The sequence below is a fragment of the Manis javanica genome, chromosome 1 (assembly GCF_040802235.1).
Source record: "Manis javanica isolate MJ-LG chromosome 1, MJ_LKY, whole genome shotgun sequence".
Classification (NCBI taxonomy): Eukaryota; Metazoa; Chordata; class Mammalia; order Pholidota; family Manidae; genus Manis; species Manis javanica.
This window is the reverse complement of record NC_133156.1, coordinates 204955865-204981345: the sequence shown is the minus strand read 5'-3', so window position 1 is coordinate 204981345 and position 25481 is coordinate 204955865. Positions and strand designations below refer to the sequence as shown.

Below are 25481 nucleotides of genomic sequence, written 5' to 3'. Positions count from 1 at the left end.
GGTTGTCTGTGTTGTTTTCATTAGCACTGTGGCCCAGGGATATCATACAGGTACTAAACCTCTCTCAAAAGCCTCCTTTGGGGAGGTTTATTAAGGAACTAGAATTACTTATCCTTAAAAAGAGAAAAACTAGGACTGACTTAATTGTTGAGTACTGTTCTAGGCTAAGGAGGTAAGTGAAAATGGAAAGAGAGGCCAGAGTTGGGGATTAAGACTCAGAGGCATCCAAATCACAAGGAAGCAAACTTAGCTGAACCCATGGGGCAGCCCATTTTCTCCCAAAGAGAATGTTCATGGTTCCAGTACAAATGTGTGTGCATTACTGGGTTTGTTTGGTTTTTAAGTAACACTGAGCATTTACTATAGGCCTGACTCTCTTCTAGGCACTTAGCATGTACTAAATCATTTAAATCCCATTCCCCCCTTGCCAATACAATCTACTCGGAGTATGTATCCAGCTGATTGATCAGTTGGCATGTTCCCATGAGGACCAGATTGCTGAGGGAAGCCGGATAATTCCCGTTTATTGATAGACCTTTGACCACCACTCTCAAACAGGTCTTTTTGAATATTTCCTAGTGAATCTTGTTTATTTGATCTGAATGGGAAAATACTATAAGGAAAAAACCTGTAAGGTCAGGAGTCAGGTTATGCAGTTTAAAAACAAAAAGAAACAGGGTGGTGATGATCACATTTTCTCTGCGGAGGCAGGCAGAAGGAAGGGGATGAGCAGGAAGAAGGGTATTCTAGAACAACTACTCAGAGTAGCCATTATCCCCTCCACAGGTGCTGCATGAACAAAACTTATCCCTTTGTTCTGGGCCAGGAAGTCCATGGTATTAGATTTGAAGTATTGGCATCAAGTGTTTTCCAACAAGAAGGCAGTACCTTAAATCCTTTGTGGAGCAAGACTGGTTATAAATAGATCTATAATTTTTTTTTAAACTAGAAGGCAACAGGCTTAGCACAGCTATTCCTCCCTTTTGGTTCTCCTCCCTGCACTGCTTTACCTATTAAATCCCTGCTACCAGGCAGATCTACCTGCCTCTCAGCAAATCCGCTGCAGCAGCCTCAGGAGAGCCAGGATAGAAACTGGCTTCTATTATGACTTCAGGTTGCGACCTTGCTCATGGAAAAGAGTAAATCCTCCTATCTTATCTCTGGCTAATTGGGCAGGAGGCAGAGGAGACAAAAGTTTATTGTACAATTTGCCACCCGCTGACTAGAACACTAATGCTCAGAGGCAGGCTCTGATTTTAGTGACAGGCAGAGGAGAAAGAGGATGTGGGCTGGGTTTCTGGGACATGTAGTGAAGACTTGCTTATGGAGCTTTTAACTACAGAATCAGAAGACTGGTATTTTACTGGCTGAATTGTATGTAGCTGTGTTCGTGTGGGGTGGGGGGTGGGGGGAGAGATAGAGAAACAGAGAAATTATTTCATCTCTTCTAACAGATCCAAAAGCATTTGAGCACACAGGGACTAAGAAATTATTTAGCACAGTATGTCTCGAACTTTGCTGTACATCAGAATTACCTGGAGGCTTATTAAAGCACAGATTGCTAGGCCTCACTCCCAGGGTTTCTGATTCAGTGGTTATAGGGTGAGACCTAAGAACTTGCATTTTTATAACCTCCCAGGTGACGCTGATATGGCCAGCCTGAGGACCACACTTTGAGAACACTGACTTAGCCCAAATTCCTGATGTCACAGATGAGGAAACTGAAGCCTAACAGTTAATGAAAGTGTGTGTCCAAGGGCCCACCCACCACTGGTAATTGCTTAAAGCCAGACTAGATGAGAGATTCCTAACTGCTAATCTGGTGCTTTCCCCACCACTTCAGGCTGGTGCATGGCCAGAGTGCCAGACAGTCTTAATCTAATAATAAACATGCTATCCTTAATTGCTGAAGATTACCAGTCTCCACATTGTTTCCTCTTCCTCTCTCTTCCCCAGTCCAACCTCACTGGCCCTCCTGGCTGAGAACATCAATAGCTCAGCTTGGCCACTGACCCTGTCATCCAGTGAGACTTACAATCAAGTCCTGTTCCCACATCCAGGTGCCTAGTTCCTACATTACTCCCTTTGTATCCTTGCTGGTAAATGAGCCAGAGATCTGAGGCTTCTCTGGTGACCACCAGTCATGCATATTGGCCCTGAATTAAAGCTCTTTCTACATCTGCCATGTTTACCAGAGCTTTGACCTTAGTGTATGATATTTAATTCCTTTATCCTGCCTAGCACCCAAGTCCCCTTCTGAAACTGAAGCTTCATTCTTAATGACCATCCAATGGTGGGAGATTCTGTTGGCCCCGTTTCTTGGCTGGAGTGTTGGCCTACACCCAAATCTAGTGCCTAGGTCCTGCAGCACATGAGCAAGCCTCCTACATGATATCTGCTTACTGAGAGGTCTTCTGAGCACTGATGGCCTCTTGAATTCCCTGGGTCTGCACTCTGCCTGCCAGATTGGAACCCAGAGGGGTCCCAAGGTAGACCCCTAGAGAGCTCAGGGCAACTGTCCCAGGCTCACCTGATATGAAATCAAAAATGAAATTTTGGCCTTGGGATGCTTGTCTACCTATCATATCACTGGCACTTCCAGCACCAGCTTCTGCCTTGGGCAGTTAGTTCCCCAAGCCCCTCTCACCCTAGCCACATTCCTTCAATTGCTCAGTGAGATCCAGCACAAAAATGTCCTGAAGAGAGCAAGGGCTCCAAATGGTTTGTCCCCAGCATGGGTATGAGATACAGTGACCCATCCACAATGGTACTTTAGAGGCCTTTTCTTTTTTTGGAAGTGATGCTCCAAAGGCATGGTCTGAAAGAAGACAAAGAGTTAGCTAAATTATTCTACACAAAGAATTGGTAGATAGAAGGTGAAGGAAAGAATACAAGAGAGGATCCTGGAGAAAGCTGGAGTAATTTGAGTGACATAGCAGGAAGCTAGAACTTAGGAGGAAAGTAGCCAATAAGAGATTTCCTATGTGGCATGACCAGAGGATGGATGTTGTTCAATTTTAATTTGTCTGCTGTGGGACAGTGGACAGTATGACCTCTTCCTTGTTTCCAGTCTTGATACACCTGTACAGCTTTTGTGGTGGTGCCATGAGGAGGGAGGAAACAGGACAACACACAGAAGTGTGGCCTGCTTCACTCCCTCCCCCCGACTGAGAATCATAGGTAGCTAGTGCTCCTGTATCTCAGTTGTAGGCTGTAATCTGCTAGTTACAGGTGGGCAACACCAAAGGGGTGAGCAGAGGCTAAAAGTGGGAGTGGGCGAAGCAGAAGGAATCCTTGACACAGAAACAACTGCCAGCTGGACAACTCATGCAGGGACAGGAAACATCCCTCCAGGTACCAAACATCGTGGAGGCAACTCTTAGGTGATGGTATTGGGTTATTCTGGGATTCATTGTCATTACACTCTAACCATTTGAGAGAACTAGCCTGATAGGAGGCCCACTAGATTCACTTAAATTTGGATCCAAGATAACTTGGAATCTGTGCTCTGGTAGTCAGGGATTTGGGTCAAATTATCCTTTGCTTATTTATGAAGAAACACATCAGAAGTAGGAACAACTGGTAGGAATGATGTTTAGCCTTTGTAAAGGCAACTTAGTAATTCTTGTATCCTAATAGAATTTTTATTGTCCTAGGAAAAAAATAACTTGCAATAAATTCATTGATAGCTTATGGGGGGGTTATGGTTTTAGAGAAGAATTTTTTTAAAACCCTCAATCCTTATTTTACATTTTGGTTTGAGGATAGTTCCAAACCTCTTCCTAACCACTCCCTCCCCTGTAGAGTTTATCCTTTAATTTCTCCCAAGCAGACCTTGCTTGGTGAGGAGGTATTATGAAAGACCAGGTTGCCATTCTTAAAGGCTCCCCAAAGTGTCCTGGAATGGGACACATTTTCTTTCTTCTCTCCAAATAAGTGTCAATCATCAGGGCTGGAATGGATGATCAGGATATGGCAGTGGGAATAGAAAAAGAGGAGAAAGAAATTTTTGCTGAAACCATTCCCTTTCCTTTATTTGTTCCTAGTCCAGGAGCTGCTGGAAAGTGTCTCTCAGAGCACACCTTAGTTCTTTTCCTTAGTAAGCCAAACTTGGAAGCAACTAGCAGGTCTAATTGTGCCTCTGTGGAATCCAAATTCTGGAAGGAAAGACAAAGGTCTGACTAGAGAGCCTGATGGATTAAATCCAAGCCTCCAACAGTCCCAAAAAGCTGTCAGGGTGCCTGGGCAATGTGGAGCCGATCTGGACAATGCATTCCAGATGGTTTGCCTTCCTTCCTTGGGTTCGAGGCCAGTTGGAGCTCCTGGGCGGTCTCCCAAGGTAGACCCCTAGAGAGCTCAGGGCAACTGTCCAGATGGGAGGGCCTAGGCTCAGGATGACTGTGGCAGGCCCAGAATTACAGGGAAGGGCCCCCTCCTTTGTGTGAAGCATCTGGATATCATTTTTCAGGCTATTAAAACACTAACTCTACTCTGCTAAATGCAGCCAATTCATTAAAAAAATAAAAAAATAAAAAAACACTCAGGGGACAATTCCAGGCCAAGCAGTTGCCCCAAAAGGGATCCAAATAATTTGGGGCTATATGATATGGTGAAGCTCAGAGAAGGGGTTCCAAAGCCCTCTAATAGGCATCCAGCTGCCACCACATCCCCACCTCCCAACCTCACCAGCTCATGAGCAATGATCCAGCCAGCTGCAAAGACTCAAGGGCAATGCCAGGACTTTGCCGTATATTTTATTTTTTGTTTTTGTTTTATTTTAGCTTAGGCAAAATGTACAGGCAGATGTAGAAGATTTTCTTCCACCAAACTAGGTTACAGAAAATAAGCTTGAAACAGAGAGGAGGGAAGGGTCACGGAGAGCACCTAAGAGGATGGAGAGAAGTAGACTCAACAAGCTACCTGAAAATTCCCAGTGGACTACATGGTCTGTGAAACAGCTCTGGCCACGATTTTTACTATGAAGAGGAGGTCTATTTGCCTGTGTTCCTGTTTGAACTATGTGGTTCGATGGCAACCTGAGGTCAGTCAGCTAAAAGCAGCCACCTTCCCAAGGGGCCTAGGGAGGAGACAGGAGGAGAAGAGCATGCTTCTGTCCCATCAGTGTCCAAGGCTGGCTGGGAGAGAACCAGCCCCTGCTCTGGGAAGTCCGGGCTAATGAGGCAGCAGGTCCCAGAGCTTGGGAGTTTCTGGCTCTCTAGAAAAGAATTCTCACAGAGCAGCATGCACTACACAATTCCAAGGGAAAAGAGTCCATAAATATTGAGAGGACACAGTGAAGGAATGAGCAGAACAAGTTGGGGTTGTTCAGAAGGAGAAGAATTGCTAAAAGAGAAAATCCTTTCCAACCCAACAGTCCTACACAGAGGACAGATGCAGCTCCTGCCCAACCATTCCAGGGCCTGTCCTGGTGCTTTTGGAACTGTGCTTTAGTGAAGCTGTTGTGGACACATTTTCAGAAGGTAGGTATAAGAGGATTAAAATATTACACATCAAATGAATCCCCCAAAGTTGCCTTCTTTAAGGAGTGGAAACATCTATATATATCCCCAACTACTTATGATGGTAAAAATAGGTTTCCTAAAATGTTCAGCCTAGTCCCATTGGCAGCAAACAATGACATTCAGCACATAAATGGCTACTGTAAATACATATCAGTGTATAAAAATAAGCCACGAATGATCAAACATATAAATCTATATGCTACAAAATTGTGTTGCTATACCCCTGCACAGCACATCCACACACTCCCAACTGCTCACCCTCATGATGTCCTCAGGAGCCAGGTGACAATTATCTGTTACACGGAGACCTTACCTGACCCTGGTCCTCCTGGGTGCCTCAGCACGAAATCTACAAACTTGAGGCTCAGACCCTTGCCTGTCTTGATGGGACTTTTCCGAGCTACCAAACAATGCCCTGCTGTATATCAGTGTGTTATGCATTAATGTTGATCTTGCTCATGGCAGCTCTGCTGTGAAATGCCAGCCCTGTTAGTAGCTCACCATTGGGCTCTGTGCTTGTCTTCTTTTATGATGTGAGGCATTTGCCTTCCTGGACCAAATGAAGAGAAGAATGAGGAGTGATGCCATGTTATTGTCTTTGAATCATCCATGCACTATTTCCATGAGCACTGACTAAGTATGCTCTGTCTGCCCACACCAGGCCAGATGATGGAGATACAGAAATAACACAAATTACTACCCTCATGGAATGCCAATCTAGAGACCATCTATGGTTACTGACAATTTTCTGAAACTCATCCACTTTGTGGTAGCTGAAACATGTCACAAGCACCAGACAGTCTTTCTGAAATATTGATATAAATGATAGACACACAAGGGAAGGACAGGTATTTTTACCTCTAGATTTAAATGGTAATGTTTTGGTATTGTTTCCCAGGCCAGGAGACTTACATGGTGGAGAACTTCTCTGGTGCAAATGTTTCTTGCTCACTTGAATGTTAAGAAAAACTCTCTCACTGGGTCCACACAAGTGTTTCTTTAATTCTTTACATGGAAAAATGTAGTTGTTCTCATCTTGTCCACACCTGGTGGCATTTCTTCTTCTGCACTATTAGGTTTTTTCCCACAATATTTGAATCACTCCCCCTGTGACTCCTGCTTCTCTGTGATGTGACCTAGGTAGAATGAGGGAGGCCAAGAATTTCCCAATCAGAGACACCTCATATACTGGCCCCAGATCAGCTTGCCTAGGGAACAGAAGCAGTGGATGCAAGCATCTTCCCATTTCATGGCCACCCAGTCCTCATTTCTTTTCCTCAAACTGCCCATGAGCTCTACTGGAGATGGATGCTCAGGGTTTGCTAAGGAAGAAGATGCCTGGGGAGCTACTCCATGATGAAAACTGGAGTCCCAGAGGCTCTGCTCCACAGGGGTTTGGTCTAGATTTCCTAGGATACCTCACTGCACTGGGGAAAATGAGCTCATCTGGTCACTGACCTACAGATGGCAATGACTCTGGCTAGGAGTGCCAAGGAAAATTCCCCAGAAGATTGCTGTTCCTCTGCGGCTTTGGTGGCAGTGACACATGGATGAGTCTGTCAGCCAGGAGCCTTCTCATACCCACAGAGGGTAAACACAGAAAGAAGCCACATTCCCTGGGATCTGCATAGGGGATGTCTCCAAGGGCATCTGACCTGATTTGAGTCAGCAGAGGAGAATCTGTCAAAACCAAATCTCATTTAGAAAATGTGTGGCTGTTCTCAGACTCTGACCTGGTAGAGTCCATCCTGGAACCTAAAAGCTGAGGAAAGTTAGCTGAAAACAACAAGACTCATCCAATAAGCTGTGATGGAGGCACACCCATCCTGCTCTGGTGGCTGGCTATCAAAGTAGACTGGCTCCAGGTAAGTCACTGGCAAAGAAGACTTCCTCCTGCTCTACATCATCAACCTATGCACAGGTCATGCTCCGCTGGAGCAAGGGCTTGGGGTAGAACTGGACACCAGGAGGCTTTGGCAATCTGATGGTATTTCTGCGGCTCAATGAATTCTTCCACCCGATCTCCTACCTCTAGGAGGCTTTTTCACCTGACTTCTCTCCAGGTGCCATGATGGGCCTTTCTTTTGATACTGAGCAGCTATTCCCACACTGTCTTTGTCCATGCCTCCATCTAAAAGACTTTGTAGCATTTTTAGCTACCCAGGTGATCACATTCTAGGCTCCCCATGCCCCAATTTCTTCCACTTGTAAATGAAATGAGATGACCTGCAATAAGTATTCTAGGAAGAAGGTACATATATTTTTTTATTGTCACCAGGAGCATTTAAATGTACTGTAATCCATAGCAATTCATGTTATACTAAAAAGGCCCAGCAGTCTTCCTTTCCCAAGAGTTTTCCTTCTGATTGCTCATTTTGCCCCTGTAACTCCTAGGCCAAGTAGGGACCAGACCAATTGTCTCCATTTCACAAGCTGAAGGCAATGCAGCCCCATAATGACTTGTTAGAGGGAGTCCAGAGGATTGGTGGACTACATACCATGGAAGAAACAGGTTTCTACTCTTACCTCCTACAGCCTCCCACACAAACCATCTGTCCAGCCACACCAGAATAGCATAGTGTTTTCAGCCTCTGAACCTTTGCTCCTGCCATACCACTTGTTTGAGCTGCCCTCCCCCAATTCTCTGTTTAATGAAACTTGATCATGCTTTAAGCTCAAATTCAGCTTTCCTCTCCTGATTATTACAGCCGGAAGTAATACCGCTTGCTGGGATGCAGTTATTTTAAAAAAGGTGACTGATGCCATCGTATATTGCTATGGTTAATTTTTTGCAGGTGAATTTTATCTTCCCAAGTAAAGTGTGAGCCCAAAGGAAGCAGAAAACATGTCTTACACACCTTAGTGTTCCCCATAGAGTCTTGTATATAATACTTAATTAAATGAGTAAATGAAACATAGGGAGAGTAAGTGGCTTCTCCAAGGTTTCACAGTACTGGGACTTGAATTCAGAACTCCAGAATCCGATCTCCATGTCCTTTCCAACAAGTCATGCTGGAAACAATGCAGCTTCCACTATGATTAGCCTTTTTGTAGCTCAAAAATGGTTGAAAATAGGCTATTTTATATGGCTCAGTCTAACATAATGAGTATTGAGCTGTTTAGGAAGAAGAGAATAGTTTAAATAATTGGCCTTGAAAACCTGAATTTCCTGTGCTGTTGGCCAGCATGAAATGAGTAGCCTTCGGATGCCTCCTCCTCTTCATAAACTTGAGTTGATTCTCATTGTGACTCAATGTAAGAATAAAGTCTGGTTGTCATTAAAGTGCCTTCCTGGACCAAATGAAGAGGAGAATGAGAGAGTGATGCTGTGTTACTGTCTTTGAATCATCCATGCACTATTTCCATGAGCATTGACTAAGTATGCTCTGTCTGCCCACTGTGGGCCAGATGATGGAGATACAGAAATAACACAAATTACTACCCTCATGGAATGCCATCTATGGTTACCGTAAATAATTTAAGTAAAAATCTTAAATGTACTAGATAATCTTTCTCACCCTTCCTTTTGCTTTATCTGAAGATTGAATTAAGGATGGAATTCCAGGCATCATTCTGTAAATGAAATATAAACTCAGTCTGTACAGTGAATTGATCTCTATATTGAAATGCAATAAAATAGAGATAATTATACTTACTTGAAGCCTCTCAGGAAGCTGCTTGGAGTGGGAGGTTCTCAAAGGGCAGCTTAGACTCCCAAGGAGGCTGCTCAAGAAACAGCAGTTCACTCACCTGCCATCAAAGAGGAGAGGGTGGGGCAAACGGCAGAGCTCTTCTTCTGCTGAGCAGAGAGTCAAGTTTGGGTCAGAACTAAGTTCGAGCCAATAGAGAAGAGCCTGATCCTATCCTTTTTCCCTTGTGGTTGTCAGGCTGTCTCCAAATCAATATTAAGCACATACTTCAATAAAATGGGGTTGAAGCAATACCAAATTGGCCTATTAAGGCAGCTGTCTGCCTTGGTCTAGCCTCGTTTATCTGTGTCATTTTACTTATCAAGGGAGAATGGACCACTCCTGGGGAAGTAGGAGAAGCCACAATGGAACTCAGGAGTCTTAACGCAGCCTTATATCCTGCGTATTAACATCCCATTGTTAATAACAATTCATTCCATTTGTTTATTTATTAATAATAATTATCTGTAAGTAACTTTCTCATCCAAATTAAATATTAGGATATTAGGTCAACATCAGTTTTCTGAAGACCGTATCTCTCTGAATCAAGCCAAGACCGATGACCCACTTCCCACCACGTACTGTGCTAAGTATTGGTTGTCATAGCAGGAAGACCGAGTCTGGTTCATTTGGAAGACTACTCTGATAGACAAACCAAGAAGTGTTTTTGTGAAAAGATAAAAATAGTCTTCAGTACGTGATATTTACAAAATTACAGATGTAACATAAACAGCACTAGCTCCCTTCAACAACTCATTATGAGTTCTTACCCACGCAGTTACCTAAATTCCTATAGCATTTGTTTTGTTCGTGTCTATGGTGCTTCTTGGTATGATGAGTTTATAACTCAGAGAGTAAACTAGAATTTATTCTTTCATGTTCTAAAGTTATGTATTTCAAAGTTCAAGGGCTCTGTCTGCAGATGTGTGGTGAAAGTTCAATTTGCTCTATGAGTGTTTTTGATGGATGAAAGGAAATCATGCAGTGGGCTAATGAGGAATGGATGGTATATATGAGTTTTATGTTTTTAGGAGGTAATATTTCCTTCTTGACAGACTGTAGGCTGTTATTCTGCAGAATCAATACAAATATGACAGCAACATACATTAAAATAAGTTAATTCATTCTAGAAAGTGATGCTTTTAAATGTTTCACTAGTGTACCTTCAAAAAAGGCAGCATTGTACCCATTCACTCAGGAAAAGCTTTAAAAAAAAAGGCAAATGAAAATTGGTAGTGTAGATACTCCTGGGTGTCTTCAGTCTTTCACTGAACTCTCCACTATGAGTACTCTTCATCTAGTCCAGAGAGTCATCATTGGCCTCCAAACCCCCAGAGAAAGCTTCTACTGAGTTTTCATCCTGAGTTTTCCAGTGACAGGTTCAATGCTAGAAGGGCTGCATGAAGACATATGTGGAATCTTCACCTTTACATAATCAGACCACTGAGCAGGTGGAATCCTATTTCACTGAATGGGGAGTGAACACAAAATTCACAGGGACAAATGTTGATCCGAGCATAAGGAAGAAGATTTCTGAGTCTAATATTCTAAAATACATAATTAGTCAATGACCAGGAAACCCATCCACACATCAGTCTGGGAAAGTAAGTCGAATACAGAATGTTTTCTTTTTCTACCTTAAATGTCTGCACTAGTTAAGCAGACAATACTATGTTAGCTGCTACTTTTAGAGACCTTGCACTTGTTTTTACAGTATAGACATAAACTAAATATGTGGTCTAAAAAAGCTAGGGTGTTTTTTTTGAGAATATAACTTAAATTCTCTGTCAGAAGCTGTCTGTTGTTAATGAGAAGTCTATTGAAATAGAAGAATATAATAAAAACCAACTGTCCTTCCCAACGATTTAATTTTTGAAGAGAACTGAAAAAACATAGACATGTGACTGGTGGTTTGAAAGATGACCAAATAAACTCCTCCAACATATTTATATTCAAACTTGGTCCTGCAGAGATCTTCAGTTGCTGCTTCAAAGATGCTGTGGCTTATTGAGAAGTTCATATGTATCCTCCTCCTGATTGGCCTCTGAAAGGCAGTGTGTACCCCTGTCCTCCAGCTGCATTAATCATCCCAGAGCAGCCCTAAACAATTCTGTAAATATTCTACAGAATGCAAGATCCTACAGGCTCTTACTTACAGAACTCTTTGATGCCTATTCACAGACTTTTGGTTCAGAATGAAAATCCATAGGACATGTAGCCTTTCCTTGGAAGGTCCACTATTTTCCTTTTGTGTACGTTTTGTTTTTGTATTTGTTTAAAGCTTAGTTTAATTTTTTTAAAATTTGTGGTCCTTTATACTCATCTCAAATAATGAATGATAGACCACAGAAAGTAAGACTTATTAAAGGAGAAAAGGCCACCTTCCCTTATGAGAAAATGGAGTTAGCCCTTCTTTTATTAGAAACTGAATTTTTAACAAAGTTAGTAACTGGGATTGCCTTTGGAACCTCCAAGTGCTAAAGTTCTCTTCTGTCCACAACTGGATACAAATGCAAGTATTTCTGATGCTCAGTTTCTAAAGGAATGTAGTCAAGTATTTGGCATATGATATCATAACAGATACACAATAAGTATAGTTGAAGCCATTGATTTAACAACTATTTATTGAATATCTACTATATGTTAACCTCTGTGATAGGTACTAAGGATACAACAGAGAACAAGACAGATAAAGTCCCTGCCCTCATAGAGCTTACATCCCAATGAAACATGTGAATGAATATTTCCTTCATTGATTTTAATAGTTGTCCTGGCCAGGATGATCTGGGCTATTCAGTGGCATATGAATGATAAAAGTAAATATATTTGCTACTCAATGAAAGAGACATGGAACATAACAGATTTCTGGAGCATTTTTCTCCAAAGAAAGTACTTTTGGTCTTGAAGAAAGCAGTTTAACTATTTCTCTGCTATAAAATTAAATGAAGAATAAAATAAGTTGGTATTGTAGGCAACCCTGAAGATGACTGCTTCCTGGTATTCATACCCTTATGTAATTCCCCTCCTCAAGTGTGATCTGGTCTTAGTGATTGGATTTTAGTAAATAAAATACTGCAAATGTCAATTCTGTGATTAGGTTACAAAAGATGACTTCCATCTTCCTTGCACACTCTGTTGGTGTTCTCTTGCTCATTTACTGTGAGGGAAGCCAGCTACAATACATTGGGAGATGTGGAAAAGTCCCCATGGCACACAGAATCAAACTGAGACTTACCTGGTCAACAACCAGCGAAGAACTGAGGTCCTCAGTCCAAAAGCCTGTAAGGGATTGAATCCTACCAGCAGAGTGAGCTGGGAGGTGGATCCTAGCACTCTGGCTGATACATTGATTGCAGTTTTGTAAGACCCTCCAGGAGCTAAGTCACAGAAAGAAACTGAGAAATGTGTTGTTTTAAACCCTAAGTTTTTGGATATTTGTTACACAGCAGTATGTAACTATTATGGTTGACTAAGCCCTGTCTCCCTTTGGAAGTAGACACATTAAGGCAAGACATTTGCCTTTGGGAGTGTTATCTGGCATGCAGGGTGGAGGAGGCAAATCCATGATGGTTTTTAGCAAATGTACTCTCATTTGTGCCACTTGGCTTTGTTTCAGCTCTTTTTCAATGAGCTGACCTTACCTCTGAAGGCTGTTAGCTCAAAGGGGACTTTTTACAAATTAATTTTGTCTATTCTAGAAATGAGATTTTCAATATCATATTTTATTTGAAAGCTACAATTTAAAAGTGTTTTAGTTAAGAATCATCCCAGACTCTTGATTTATTGCTTTATATTCTTATTCATTGTTCTCTGTACTCCTCTGCTTTTCTCCATTATCTGCATTCTTCTACCTTTCTTCAGAGCTTTTCTTAATTGTTTCAGGTTTTGGTTGGAACATAAGAATCTAATTGAGTTCTCATATTGTCTCCATATTTCAACATCTTTTTCTCTTTTTTTTTTTGGCTGCAGCTACTTTTTTTATATTTTAGTCAAATTCTCTGAAAGTTTGTGCACGATTTCCTTTTATTTTTCATTTGATTATGAAATAAATTCTACTTTAAGAGATCATATGACTACTTTTAGTAGTTTCTACTGGGAAAATATTTGCATTATTTTTTCTACAATTTTCAGAATAATTAGTTCTTTGGACAACAATAGTAAATCCAGATTTAGGCAGCCTTAAGTTAAAGGGAGACTTCCTCCCCACCTCCCCCACCTCAGAATGATGATTCCTTGGCTATATGGGAGAATTCAGTAAGATAAGAGGAAAGGAAAGTTCTGGGTACTATTTTACTTTGTTCTCCAAGTTCTAAGAAAGCCTATTTGGCATGAAATACAAAATTACAAAGTGATCCAAAGATTATTTTGACTGAATCAAGAATATAGGCTCTCTAAATCACAAAATAAGTAAATAAATAACAAAAGAAACAAAAAATAGATTACTTTTCCTCCCAAAATATTTAAAGAGAGAAGCAAGCCATACCAGGAAAATGGCCTTAGGAAGAACATGACAATTCGTGTCTTCTACCAAGAAAAACACACATGAGATAAGTGCTTTCAGAGTCAGAAAAGCTGGCAGCCTGTCCTGAAAGGTTTCCGCTTGCACTAAGTATTTTGCCCCTTTCCAACCACAGCACAACCCTGACAGAAATAAGAGAAGCCTTCGCCGATCAAACAACAGCAACACCAGCAACAAAAACAATCGCTTAAAATTTTTTTAAATTTAAATTTTGTTTTTTAGCGACTCCAGAATGGCACATGGACCCAGAGATGCTAAATCAAAGAGCCAGTAGTCTAGCTTTCTGCTGTTATTATGAGCTGCTCCTCAGGAGAGCACAGACATCTGACATGTGTGGGGGGATGAAAGATTCTCTTTTCTACTTTGAAAAAAATATTCAGGGATTTGGGAAAGGGCACATGATATTTTTCAAGGTGCCACCAGCCTTTCTCAATAAGACATCTTGAATGAGAAAACATGGAGGCCAGAAAGAACTGGAGCTGGAAAAGCATGACAAGGATGGCTGGAAAAGTAAACTATTGGTTTACCCAACCCCAAGAAGCAGATTTCCTACCTTGCAAAAGATTTGTTCAGGTTTAATTTTATTAAATAATAAAGAGACACAAATTAAACTGATGTTATCTTACCACCAATGATTCTTTTGAGTATGATCATTCAGTTTTAGCTTGAAGCCTCTGTACTGTTGGTGGATGGGAAATTCAACTCGGGTCAGTCTGAAGTACCCTTCAGGAACTGACTGAGGGCTCTGGCAGGGATCAGGCATCTTAAGAAGCCCTATAACATCTGCAGGCCCTTCCCATTATTACTCCACACAAGCAAGTCCCAATGTGTATTGTCCTTTTGAATTCACCCCAATGCTGTTGTCTAGAAAAGAGGGACTCTTTGGCAAGGATAGCAAGAATACTGCCAAGAAGCATGATGACATCCTTTCTGCTTCTGGGAGAATACATCCTTTTAGTCTGGGAAAATACAGCTCTCCTCAAACCCTATTCTAGGTGAATTTGTTAGGGATAAAAGCTTGGAAGTCCCGTCACAAGGTAAAAACACATAGAGACTGTTAGAATGGAAGAATGAATGGGGAAAGTACAGAGAAAAAGCATAAATCGCTATTTCTCAGAAGTTTTTCTCACCGAATTCCTATCATTTTAGTGTGTGTTTTGGAGTTGAGGAAACTGAGACATGAGCATCCTGACCAAGAGCACACAACTAGTTACTGATGGAGCTGGCTCTTGCTATCGTTTCACAGGACTCTGTTTTTCTAATTTCCAACCTGTTTTCTATTCTAAATTGCTCTTGTTAATTGGCACTTAAGTTTCTGCACCTAGAGTTTGAAACTTCTTTTAAACATGTTGATCCACTCAGGACTGAATTATTTGTGACAGCAAGAATAACTCCACCCTGGGGCATGTCCAGCAGGATGAGGAATTTAGGGATAAATCATGTTGTGTTCCATTCTTCCTGGCTGTTGATATTTTCACACAGGAGAAACTAGGTTCCTAAAAGTGCACAGGCACCAAAACATCATCCTTAGGGTGTCTGGGGAGGAAGAAAGTCAAAGTCCCTTGGGTCCAGCTGCCCTCCATAGACACCTGTAGACGACCTTAGGGAGGGAACCCGATCCCTCTGTGGCAATGATGTATGTGGACTGAGTGGTTTGAGAGAGGTTAATGCACTTTTTTGTATGCAGTTAAATCTTTGGTTCCATTTTAGCACCAGCTGGCAAGACCATGTGCTTTGCCCACTGCCTCTGAGAGTCACTGTTCAGTTACATCTAGGAAGGGAGGGGGAGAAGGAGTGATATTGCATTTAATTTTGAGAGTAATCATTACTGTATTAGTGTGCAAATGACACGCTCCATGGGCAGTGTAGGAGTGCACAGGGCCATCTAGCTGTTTTGTATATTGTAGGCATGGTCTAATATTTCCCCTTATTCTTCCTTCTGACAATGAATTGCAAGAGAACAAGATGCCCTGTTGGGCTTTATAATTCAGGCAGACAATACAGGTATTGGCGAACATAGTTTGACATGATCTGCTGCTTTTTTTTTTGAAGCAAATCAAGCAGGAAAGCACTGTACTGTTGTGGGAGTTGCATCAGCCCTTCCAACACTTTTCTGTCCAGTCCATTAATCAGCAGCAGAGCAGCCAGGGGACCGCAATGCTTCACTGTAGCACAAAGAGGTCTGTGATTGGGAGTGGGTTGACTGGGAGCAAAGTTATATCATTCCAGTTCTGATTGATTAATGCTGAAGTCATTGCTAAATAATGATTACCAATTCCAGTCTCCACAGATCCTTCAGTGGTGAATAATGATTAAGTTAAGCAAACTTGGGCCTGTGAACACAGATGTTTCTTGCAGTTTGGGGGTCAGGGATGTAGAGGTGTGGAGATGGTGGGGAAGAAGGAGAAAAACTAGATCTGACTGAGTAAAGGAAAAGAAAACAACTTAGTTCAGTTCTTGTGGACCCTTGGGCACTTCCCTTCCTAGCGCTGTTGCCTTCTCCCCGTCTCTGCACCCTCCATCTCTCTGCAGTCAGATTAACTCTGAAAGCTAAAGGTACCACCATGGGCACTCTCGTCTAGCACCCTTGACTCCCCTCTTCCAGATTCCCATGACTAGCCAGATGGAGTTACTGCCTTCTTGCATGATTTAAACCATCCCTGCCTCAAAACTTTCTTACCCAAATTCTTCAACCCCCCAAGTCTCTCCCAATTACTTGTTTCTGACACTGTACATTCCATATCATTCCCCTTGTCTCTTTCTGTGTCTCTTTTTCATGGCTCCCATGTGCAAGTATGTTCATGCATGGGAAGATAACATTACTTAGATGACCTTTTCAAAAATGTTTTGTGCATTTCCAATAATTCTGGACGCAAAGTAAGTAAGATATTACAGTCACAAGAATATTTTGGACTATATCAAATTCAAATTGCATTTTGTTTATGGTTCTCTGTGACATATCCAAACAACTAACAGGGAAACATTTTTTATGTTTTCAGCATGCTCTGGTTACTGCATCCACATCCTCTAATGCTGCTTCCTGGAGCTCGCCACTTGGTAGGAGGTGCTTCCTGAAGATACACTTTTGGGAAGTCAGAACCAGCATAGACTGAGCCAAATCATAATCAAAATTCTTGCTGGCTGCTCCTTATGCCAGTATAGTCCTCTGTTTCCACTTGTTGGAACTATATCTGCCTGTCAGTGTTTAAGAACACCAGTACATTTTTGATATTACAAATTCACAGTGTTCCTCTTCAAGAATGCCAGCATTCATCATTTTTAAGCCTCAGACTTTCAAGAAATGGAAGCAATTGAATTTCTCTGCATTTTAAAGTACAAATGGTAATAGTATATGGATAGAAATTTCTCTAAAGTGCAGATTGGCAATGTTATTTATGCTCTCAAAAATGGGGTCCTTCTAAATTTATGCCCATGCATCACTCACAAGCTATGTTTCTAATACATTCTTTAATGTCAAACTACTGTTTTCCTTGTCCCAAAAATTCCAAATGATAGCTATACTGCAGAAATTTACAGAAGTTTGAGTTGAAATGAAATGTTTCAAAACTCAGGTAGACATAAATTATAATTTATTACTGGGAGGAAAACACTCTTAGTTGCAACATCTTTTACAGGAAAGTGTTTGAATTTTTTAGATATGATCAGGATTTATGAAGTATGCTTTCACAGAGAGAAAACAATATTTCAGTGAAGTCTTTTTTTTTGTAGGTAAAATAGGAAATCACAAGAGCAATTAGATAAATTTCTGTGGAAATCATCTGCTGACTTAACTGAGCAAATGAAATCCTTTAAATTCTGGAAAACCACACAGGCATATTTATTATTTAGTTTCTGGAATTGAGTTATTTTTATTTTCCTACACAGTTGTTGTGGGATCTATTATTTTGAAAACATGCTAGTTTAATATGGGTTGTCAATAACTTGATCATAGTAATATGATAGAAAAGGCATGGATTAGGAGCCATATGGCCTGGGTTTCATTCTTATTCTGCTATTCCCCAGACTTGTGTCTGTGGTTATTTCTCTTCAACACTTTGCACCTCCATCTTCTCTTCTGTTAAACAGGAGTAAGAAATACCTGATCTCCTTGGCTCTTAACATTGTTGCAAGGATCAACTGAAGTCCAAGTTGCTTGAAACTCGTAAATACCATACAATATAAGGCATTCTACTCATTATTACCTCAAAATTCCTCTCAGATTACATTGCATTATTTAGGAAAAGTACAAACTTGAATGCCATATGGAGTCCTTATTGACACTGCAGATGTTGGTTAATTTTAGATTCTAAAAGAACAAAAGAACAGAAACACTACCAAACAAATTAGCCTCCCTTTAGCTTTTTCTTCGAAATCTCCTATTATACAAATACCAAACTAAAAATGGCAGGCTAAGTATCATAGAAAAATGACATCATTTGGAGCATTGAAATTCTGTACATCCAAGCCCTTTTGCAGAATACGAGTTTGTTCCCTCCAAAGACAATGCCAATGAATTTAATGCTATAAGATTAATTATGCTTATTTCTTCAAGGACCAAGTAAAAGCATTTTAATCTTTAAATAACACAACGCCAGAGAAAATGTAAAAGTCTCAGAGGGGTCACAAAAGGATACACAATACATTTGGTGGTCATTGTCTCTCTTGAACTAATAGAAAACTGAACTAAGCTCAGTTAGCCTTGGGCTCTGATCCTGAAGATCCATGTTTACCAGTGGCAATTTATTTGCAGAACAGGTGTGACATGACAACCGCGTTTACAGCTCTGTCACTTTGGGAAGACCCACCCTGCTCACGAGTGCCATCTGTAAGACATCTCTTTGCATCTTGTCAAATCCAACTTCCTGCAAACACATTCATAAGCAAGAGATGTTTTTGTAAAATGCATAGATGGCATCTGTCATTCTATCTTTTGTTTGCATACCACTAACAAAAAATATCCTAGAACAAGCTGAGCATTTTGTAAGTGTCTTGAATATATATATGTGATTTATATATCATTTATTTATAGTTATCATTATATAAAAATATATGTTTATTTATTATGGAAACAAAGAATACTTAATACTGGAACATATCCATTAGATTACCTGAAGCAATTTGAAAATGGTTCAGTTATTCTGAGCCTAGATTTTTAATAACATTTCCATAGAATAATCCCATACTCAAACTGCTCACTATGTTTTAGCACTTTAAGATACTGACACAATATCATTGTAATTACAAATACTTTTCAAGCAGAGGCATAAATAATATACCAATGAAATGCTCCTCTAAAAGGAGCAAACATTTCAAAAAATGTTTCAACCTCTATTTTATCGCTTTAGTGGATACTATGTGATATGGTATTTCAAATTGTGCTTTCATGTGGATTAGAAATATTAAAAGCAAATCCAAAGAGTAGATTTTATGACACTGATTATTATGGATGCTGTCTAGGCAGATTATTTTAGTATTAAATATACTATTAATCACCTCCCTATCCTGCCCATATGCTACCTCTTTTAGCACAGAAAGCCTAATAAGCCCGGTGTGACTTGATTCCATGTTCCAGTTCTCTCAAACTAGAACAAAACTGTAACTCCCCCCAAAATACCTTTACCATGTGAAGAACTTTGTATTAGTGCAGATGATTAAAGGCCTGAACCAGAAATGGGTTCAAACAAGTTCCATTCACTGCTGAAACTGAACTAGAACTGACCATCAAAATAAATTGGCTTAATTCCCTTTCAGAGGAATATGAATCAGGTTGCCATCTGTTCCCTTCCTTCTTAAACTTCTCCAGTGGGCTAGATTTGAGCACAGAACTGGAGGAGTCCTTGGCAGAAGGAGAGAAGAACTCTGGCTGGTGTGTAGGCAGCTTTGGTGCAATGGTAGTGTCACCCAAAGTGAAGAAGAGAGGAGTCTGGGAATTAGTGAGGGAAATCATGTAATTCGTCAGACCATGCAACAGCATGAATTTAATCTGATTTTGTTTGGAGATAGTGCATAAACTAAAAATCTTTTGTTTGCCAGAAATGAAAAACATAATGCAAACTAGCTTCATCAAAAAGGTGAATTTATTAGCTCATGTGAATTTAGAGTATTTGATTCAGGTGAAGTTTGATCCAGGGCTCAAACAGTGTGACCAATGCCCTGGTTTCTCTCTCTCCATTTCTCAGTTCAGCATGTCCAATCTTGGGCAAGCTCTCTCTTCATGTACCCAATATGAAGGTAAGCAGGTCCAGGAACTATTTGCCTTTAGGTTCAAATCCAGAGCCAACTTTCTAGTAGGTCTAGAATGGATTACTGTGGCCAGGGGAATAGGATATATTAGATGACCTAAACTAAGGACACATGTTCCACCCTTGAGGCAGGGGTTGCGGTGCAGGTGGAGACATCTTCTTCCTCCCAAGGCCAGGGACTGGAGTAAGGGAGGGCCATGGTCCCCAGAACAAGATGAAAGTGTGGTCACTAGAACTGATGTTCTCTACAGATGCTCAGTAATCAGATGCACAAATAATTTCAAGTATTATTTTTCACTTAAGAAGGAATTTTACCTATGTCTAAGAATGCAGTCTAAGCCTTACTAGCTAAAGAAATGAAAGAAAATAAAAAAGGTAAAGCCACAAGGGAGACTATAGAATCTTTATGTGAGACAAATGTAAAAATGGAAGATAGTTTCAACCAGAGCTGGGACTAGATACTCTTCAGAAATATTGGGCAGTTCTACAGTTTGTAGGTTTTGTGATTCCTGAGGAAGAGAGCTTTAGAGCTAAGAAAAGCTTTCTGGATGGCTATTTGCTCTACCTTATCAACCTCACAGTTTATTTTTAAACATTTTCTCTTGTGCTATAATTATATACATTAAAGAAAAACACCTCCACACACATGAAGCCCAATGAAAGAGAAGTACTATGTGGAAAGATCATTTCCTTTTCTAATAATGATAGTAATATGGCTGAGCTTGCTTCTTAAGATATATGTTTTCTTAAATGGCAGCTCTCACTGCCACATCACTTTCTGCATCTGTTCATGTTCTCCCAAAGATCTGTGTAAATTAAGTGCCCTAGGATTCTTCCATCCTGGTCTCCTGTATCTGGAATCTAATAAATAAGAAAATGTATTTGGGTTGGAGGTGGGGGCTAGTGTAAGGATGGAGTACTTACTTTACATGGCATAGTTACAAAGCACATTTACCAAAGTCTACTCATTTCACCAAGCTTATAAACCTATTTTCCAAAAGCAGTTATGTGAAAATGAAGAATTACTAAGGGAAATGAAAAGGGACCCCAATAAAAAGTGGCCAAGGGGTGTTTGGTCCTGGTGAGAGGCAGCAATAGAGCTTTTGGGGCCAGCATGTACCCTACAAGTCCTCAACTCCAAACCCAGCATTCCCATCTGAGACTTCATTACAGAGAGGCTTCTATATATTGAAGTAAGATAACTTGAGTATTTGCTGGAGCTTGCAATTATTAGCTGGAGCATAATATAACTGAATTTCACTGTTTTATTTTTCTTTTTAGAAACATCATACCAAATATATTGTTGGTTGCAGAAAAGGAAAATTAAATATTTAAATACTTTTCCTTATTGGAAAAAATACAACTTAAATGCTAAAGAATGAGGAACTACTCTTAATGAAATGTGAGAATTAATCCTTGGAAAGCTGAGGTTCTAATTTGGACAACCAGTCATACCATCTTGAAGATTTTATTTAAGCATTTGGGAGACTTCTGGGGATTTATTCTAAAGCTAGATCTGCAGACATATGTGCCCGGTTCTTCATTACAGCATTGTATGGAATAAATAGCAAAGATTAGAAGCAACCTAAGGGTTCATCAGTAGGGGAGTAGTCAAACAAACCATGGCATATCCTGCAATGTGATGCTATGCTGCTGTTTGAAAGCATGAGGAAGCTCTCTTGGTACTGATAGGACAGATCTCCAAGACACATTGTTAGAGGGAAATGCAAGATACAGATCAGAGAATAAAATATGCCACTTCTTGTGTACAAGGAGGGAAGAGAAGAAATATAAGAATTGCTTATATTTGCTTGAAGAAACACTAGAAAGATACATAGAAAAATCAATATAAAGTTATCTCTACCTATGAGGGGGTTCGGGTGAGAACTGGGTGGAAGGAGCAGGGTAGGAGAGAAACTTTTCACCGTATACCTGTTCATTTTGTCTTGATTTTTGAAACATATGAATGTATCAGCTAGTTAAATGTAAGTAATTAAATAAATACCACAAAGAAAAAACTTGAGAAGTCATTCAGGGGTCATATGGTAATTTCATAAAAGTTATAATTGCAATTAAAATGAAAACAAAACAAAACTCCATCTGCCCTCAACCACAGGCATGCGGTTGATAGGCTTTGAGGAGGGGCTGCAGCAGAAGCCCAAACCACACTGACTCCCATTCTTATTAACCAAGCACCTTGCCTCTGTTCAATATCTTTAGCCTCCTGACTTTTTTCCTATATCCTTCTTTTCTCTTTCAAAAAGAAATAACAAATCAGAGATCCTGAAGATGCTATTGACAACTATCATACTGTATTCATAAGGAGTAAGCTAAATTAAAGCTTTACTAGCAATGTGAATTGCTGCATATATTCACAAATCCTGAGAAAGTTCCCTAGTTATTCTCCCAAGAGGGCAGAACTCCTGGTTCACTTAGCTGGACTGGGCTAGGGGATCCTTCTTGATGCTGTCATCATAACCTGTGCATAGCTCTGTGGGAAACATCCCACAGAAATCACCAGGGTAGGAGGCACTGCCCACTAGACTGGAAGTTTTTTGAGGGCAAGAACAGTCTTACTCACTGAGCTTTGTATTCTCAGAACCTAGCACAGTGCTCCTATAGGTACTGTGTAAACTCAGTAAACTAAAGCTTTACCTACCACTTAGATCATAATAGTCATCTTTAACATCTTTCCCTCACTCATTGTCATTAAATCTATCAGTAAATTCTACCTGCCAAACATACCCCAGAACCTACTACTCTTCCCCATCTTCAGCACTAACACCCTAATCCAGGCCACCAACACCTCTGGTCTGGACCAAAACAACCAGCCTACCTTCTGATTCCTTCTCCCACTGCCTCCAGAATATATTCTCCATATTCAACTAAGGCAGTCTTTTTAAAAACAAATCATATCACACTCAGGCTTAAACTCCTTCAGTGGTTTCCTACAATTAGAATAAAATAACTTTTTATCCCAACCTTCCAAGCCCTACATGGTCTGCTTCCTGTCTGCTTCTTTGACTTCACCTCAGACCACTGTCCCTCCTTTCCACATAGGCCTTCTTCCAGTTCCTCACATCTGCTTTGCCTGCTCTTGTCTCAGGGCTTCTGTCTGTACTCTTCCTTTCACCTGGAAGGCTGTTCTCCTTTCTCTTTATATGATTACCTCCTTCTCATCTTGGATGCTCAAACACCGCTTCCTCAGAGAGGCTTTCTCTGACCACTCTAGTTACAACAGCCCTGAACTCAACATTGTTCTATTTATAGTACCTTTAACTATATAGATTAACATCTTTATTTGTTAGCTTGTGCTTATTGTTCCTTATAATGTAAGTTCTACGAAGTCTCTTGTTTGCCTCTGTTCAACCAGTACCTAGAACAGGGCTGGGCACATAATGGCTCTAAAAAGTTTTTGTTGAATAAATGAAAGCATTTAAAATTAATCATGGATAGAATATTTATTTCATTTCCTCAGAGACTTTTAATGTAACTATTTAATTATGATGGCAATAAAGAATTATAAAAAGAAATAAAAATGTTATGATTGGCTTTTGAAGAAATGTTGTAGAAAGTGGGCAGAGTTAAATGAGAGAACATGATTCTATTAAAAAAATGGTAATTTATGTCTCAAACTAATCTAGGCAACAACAAGCAGGCCCAGGCACTGTGTTAGGTAGAAGGGATATTAAGAGGACCGGATTCTGGTTTTGTACTCAAAAGAGTTCAAAACCTTTCAGAAGATACAGCTTGTAATTAAAATATCCAATAGCTGTATAGTGTACACCACATTCACATTTATAATTACTTCATTTGATCACCACAAGAGTCCTGTGAAATAGGGTATTATAGTTATTATTTCAATGTTAGAGATTAAATAACTGAGGCTCAGAGATGTTATATGATTTGTCTTAGATGGCACAGCAAGTAAGGAATGAGATTTTTAAGTTAGACCCAGATCTTCTGACTCAGCTCTTCTGTTCTTTTTCACCACTATGTCTATTCAGTGTGGTAAACATGTGCAACATGCTATGGGAGATCAAGTGTAACAGAGAGAACACTGATTTTATCTGGGAGAGGTATGGAAAGGCTTCACTGAGGAAAAGTCATAACTGGGCTGAACAGTGTTCAGGTGGAGGCAGCACATTTGAGACCAAGATCTGATGAAAAGCACAGAAGATGAAAATGTATAGCATGCTCTCTGGGAAGGTTTCAGGGGAGGAATCCAGAAGGGGAGGTTTGGGCCATACTGTGGAAGATTTTTAGTACCATTTTGTGTGTAGTTGGATCCCTGAAAGCAGAGAATGCAAACAGGTGGATCTGGGTTTTCAAAAGAGAATTAAAGTGGCAGATAGGTGGATGAATTGGAGCACAGAGAAACAAGTTGGGAGTTTTTGTAATCGTGCAGGCAAGATAAGTGTCTGATTGAGGATAGTGGAAGTGGAAAAGACTGATTAAAGAATGTTCAAGTGCATTAATTAGAATCACTTTTTGCGAGAGGAGTAAAGATTATTTTTAAAAATTTCTAGTTAATGTGACTTGATAGATGACAATTACCTCAACCAAACTGAAGAAACAGAAAAATGGCTTGAGATGGGACCTGCAGGTGGGAGATGGGGGCTTTTTTGTAGCTAAGATAAAGTATTTCTTTATCTTTTATGTTTTCTTTATCTGTTGTGTTTGGTTTGAAGTACCTGTCTGTAACATCAGGTAGGTATGTCAAGTAAGTAGCTAAAAATATGGGCCTGGACTTTGAAAGCAAGGTTAAAGCTGGAGATCTAGATCTTTGGAGTCATCAAGTTAACAAGTCACATTAAAATTCCTACAGCAAAAAGGACACATGGGACCTTTTTTGAAGTGATGGAAATGTTCTATTTCATGATTATGATAGTGGTTACAAGAATATACATGTCTTAAAACAGATCAAACTATACAATTCAAATGTGTGCATTTTATTGAATCTTACATCCCTTAAAAAACCCACTAAAAATAGTAGAAATGAACTGCCTTATACAACATAGTATGTGCTAATCTTCAAAAATTGTAATCAAGTATTTTGGGAAAAAGAATAGGAAATTGTTCTACACACATCATTTAAAAACAAGTGATTGGCAGGCAGCAAGGGAAACTGCTATGGTTTCAATTATTCCAAAAAGCCAGTGCTAGATGTGCCAGTTTATGAGCCATTTGGGTGTTTTCCATTCAAAAACTTATTCCCTCCCCAAACCATCCCTCTCCATTCTCAGTTCACCCTTATACCACCTGGGTTGGCTTCTGCATTTGGTGTCACTGAAACAATAAAGGTACTTGAAGAATATAATATGACTCATAGCTGAACAAGAAATTGCTCCTTATTGATTGATTTTAGGCTTCCGACCAATTTGGCTTCCTCATTTGGCATCATTCCCTCAGCAATACTTCTGAATTGTCCTTTCAGTGCTCAGCTTAAAATCTGTTTTGTACTAAAAAAAACTTTTAAAATTTGATAGAAAGGGGTAAAATCTGATAC

At 40.1% G+C, this 25481-nt stretch overlaps 1 protein-coding gene across 1 annotated transcript in view; it reads left to right on the top strand.

The window, feature by feature from the left end:
* CRIPT (CXXC repeat containing interactor of PDZ3 domain) overlaps positions 1–25480 on the top strand; it is a 60892-nt gene extending 35412 nt beyond the window's left edge. The window contains exon 5 of the mRNA XM_073213569.1: positions 16730–25480. Coding sequence (XP_073069670.1) covers positions 16730–16761 — 32 coding nt within the window. The 3' untranslated portion in view covers positions 16762–25480. The remainder of the gene's footprint in view (positions 1–16729) is intronic.
* The last annotated feature ends 1 nt before the right edge of the window (position 25481 follows it).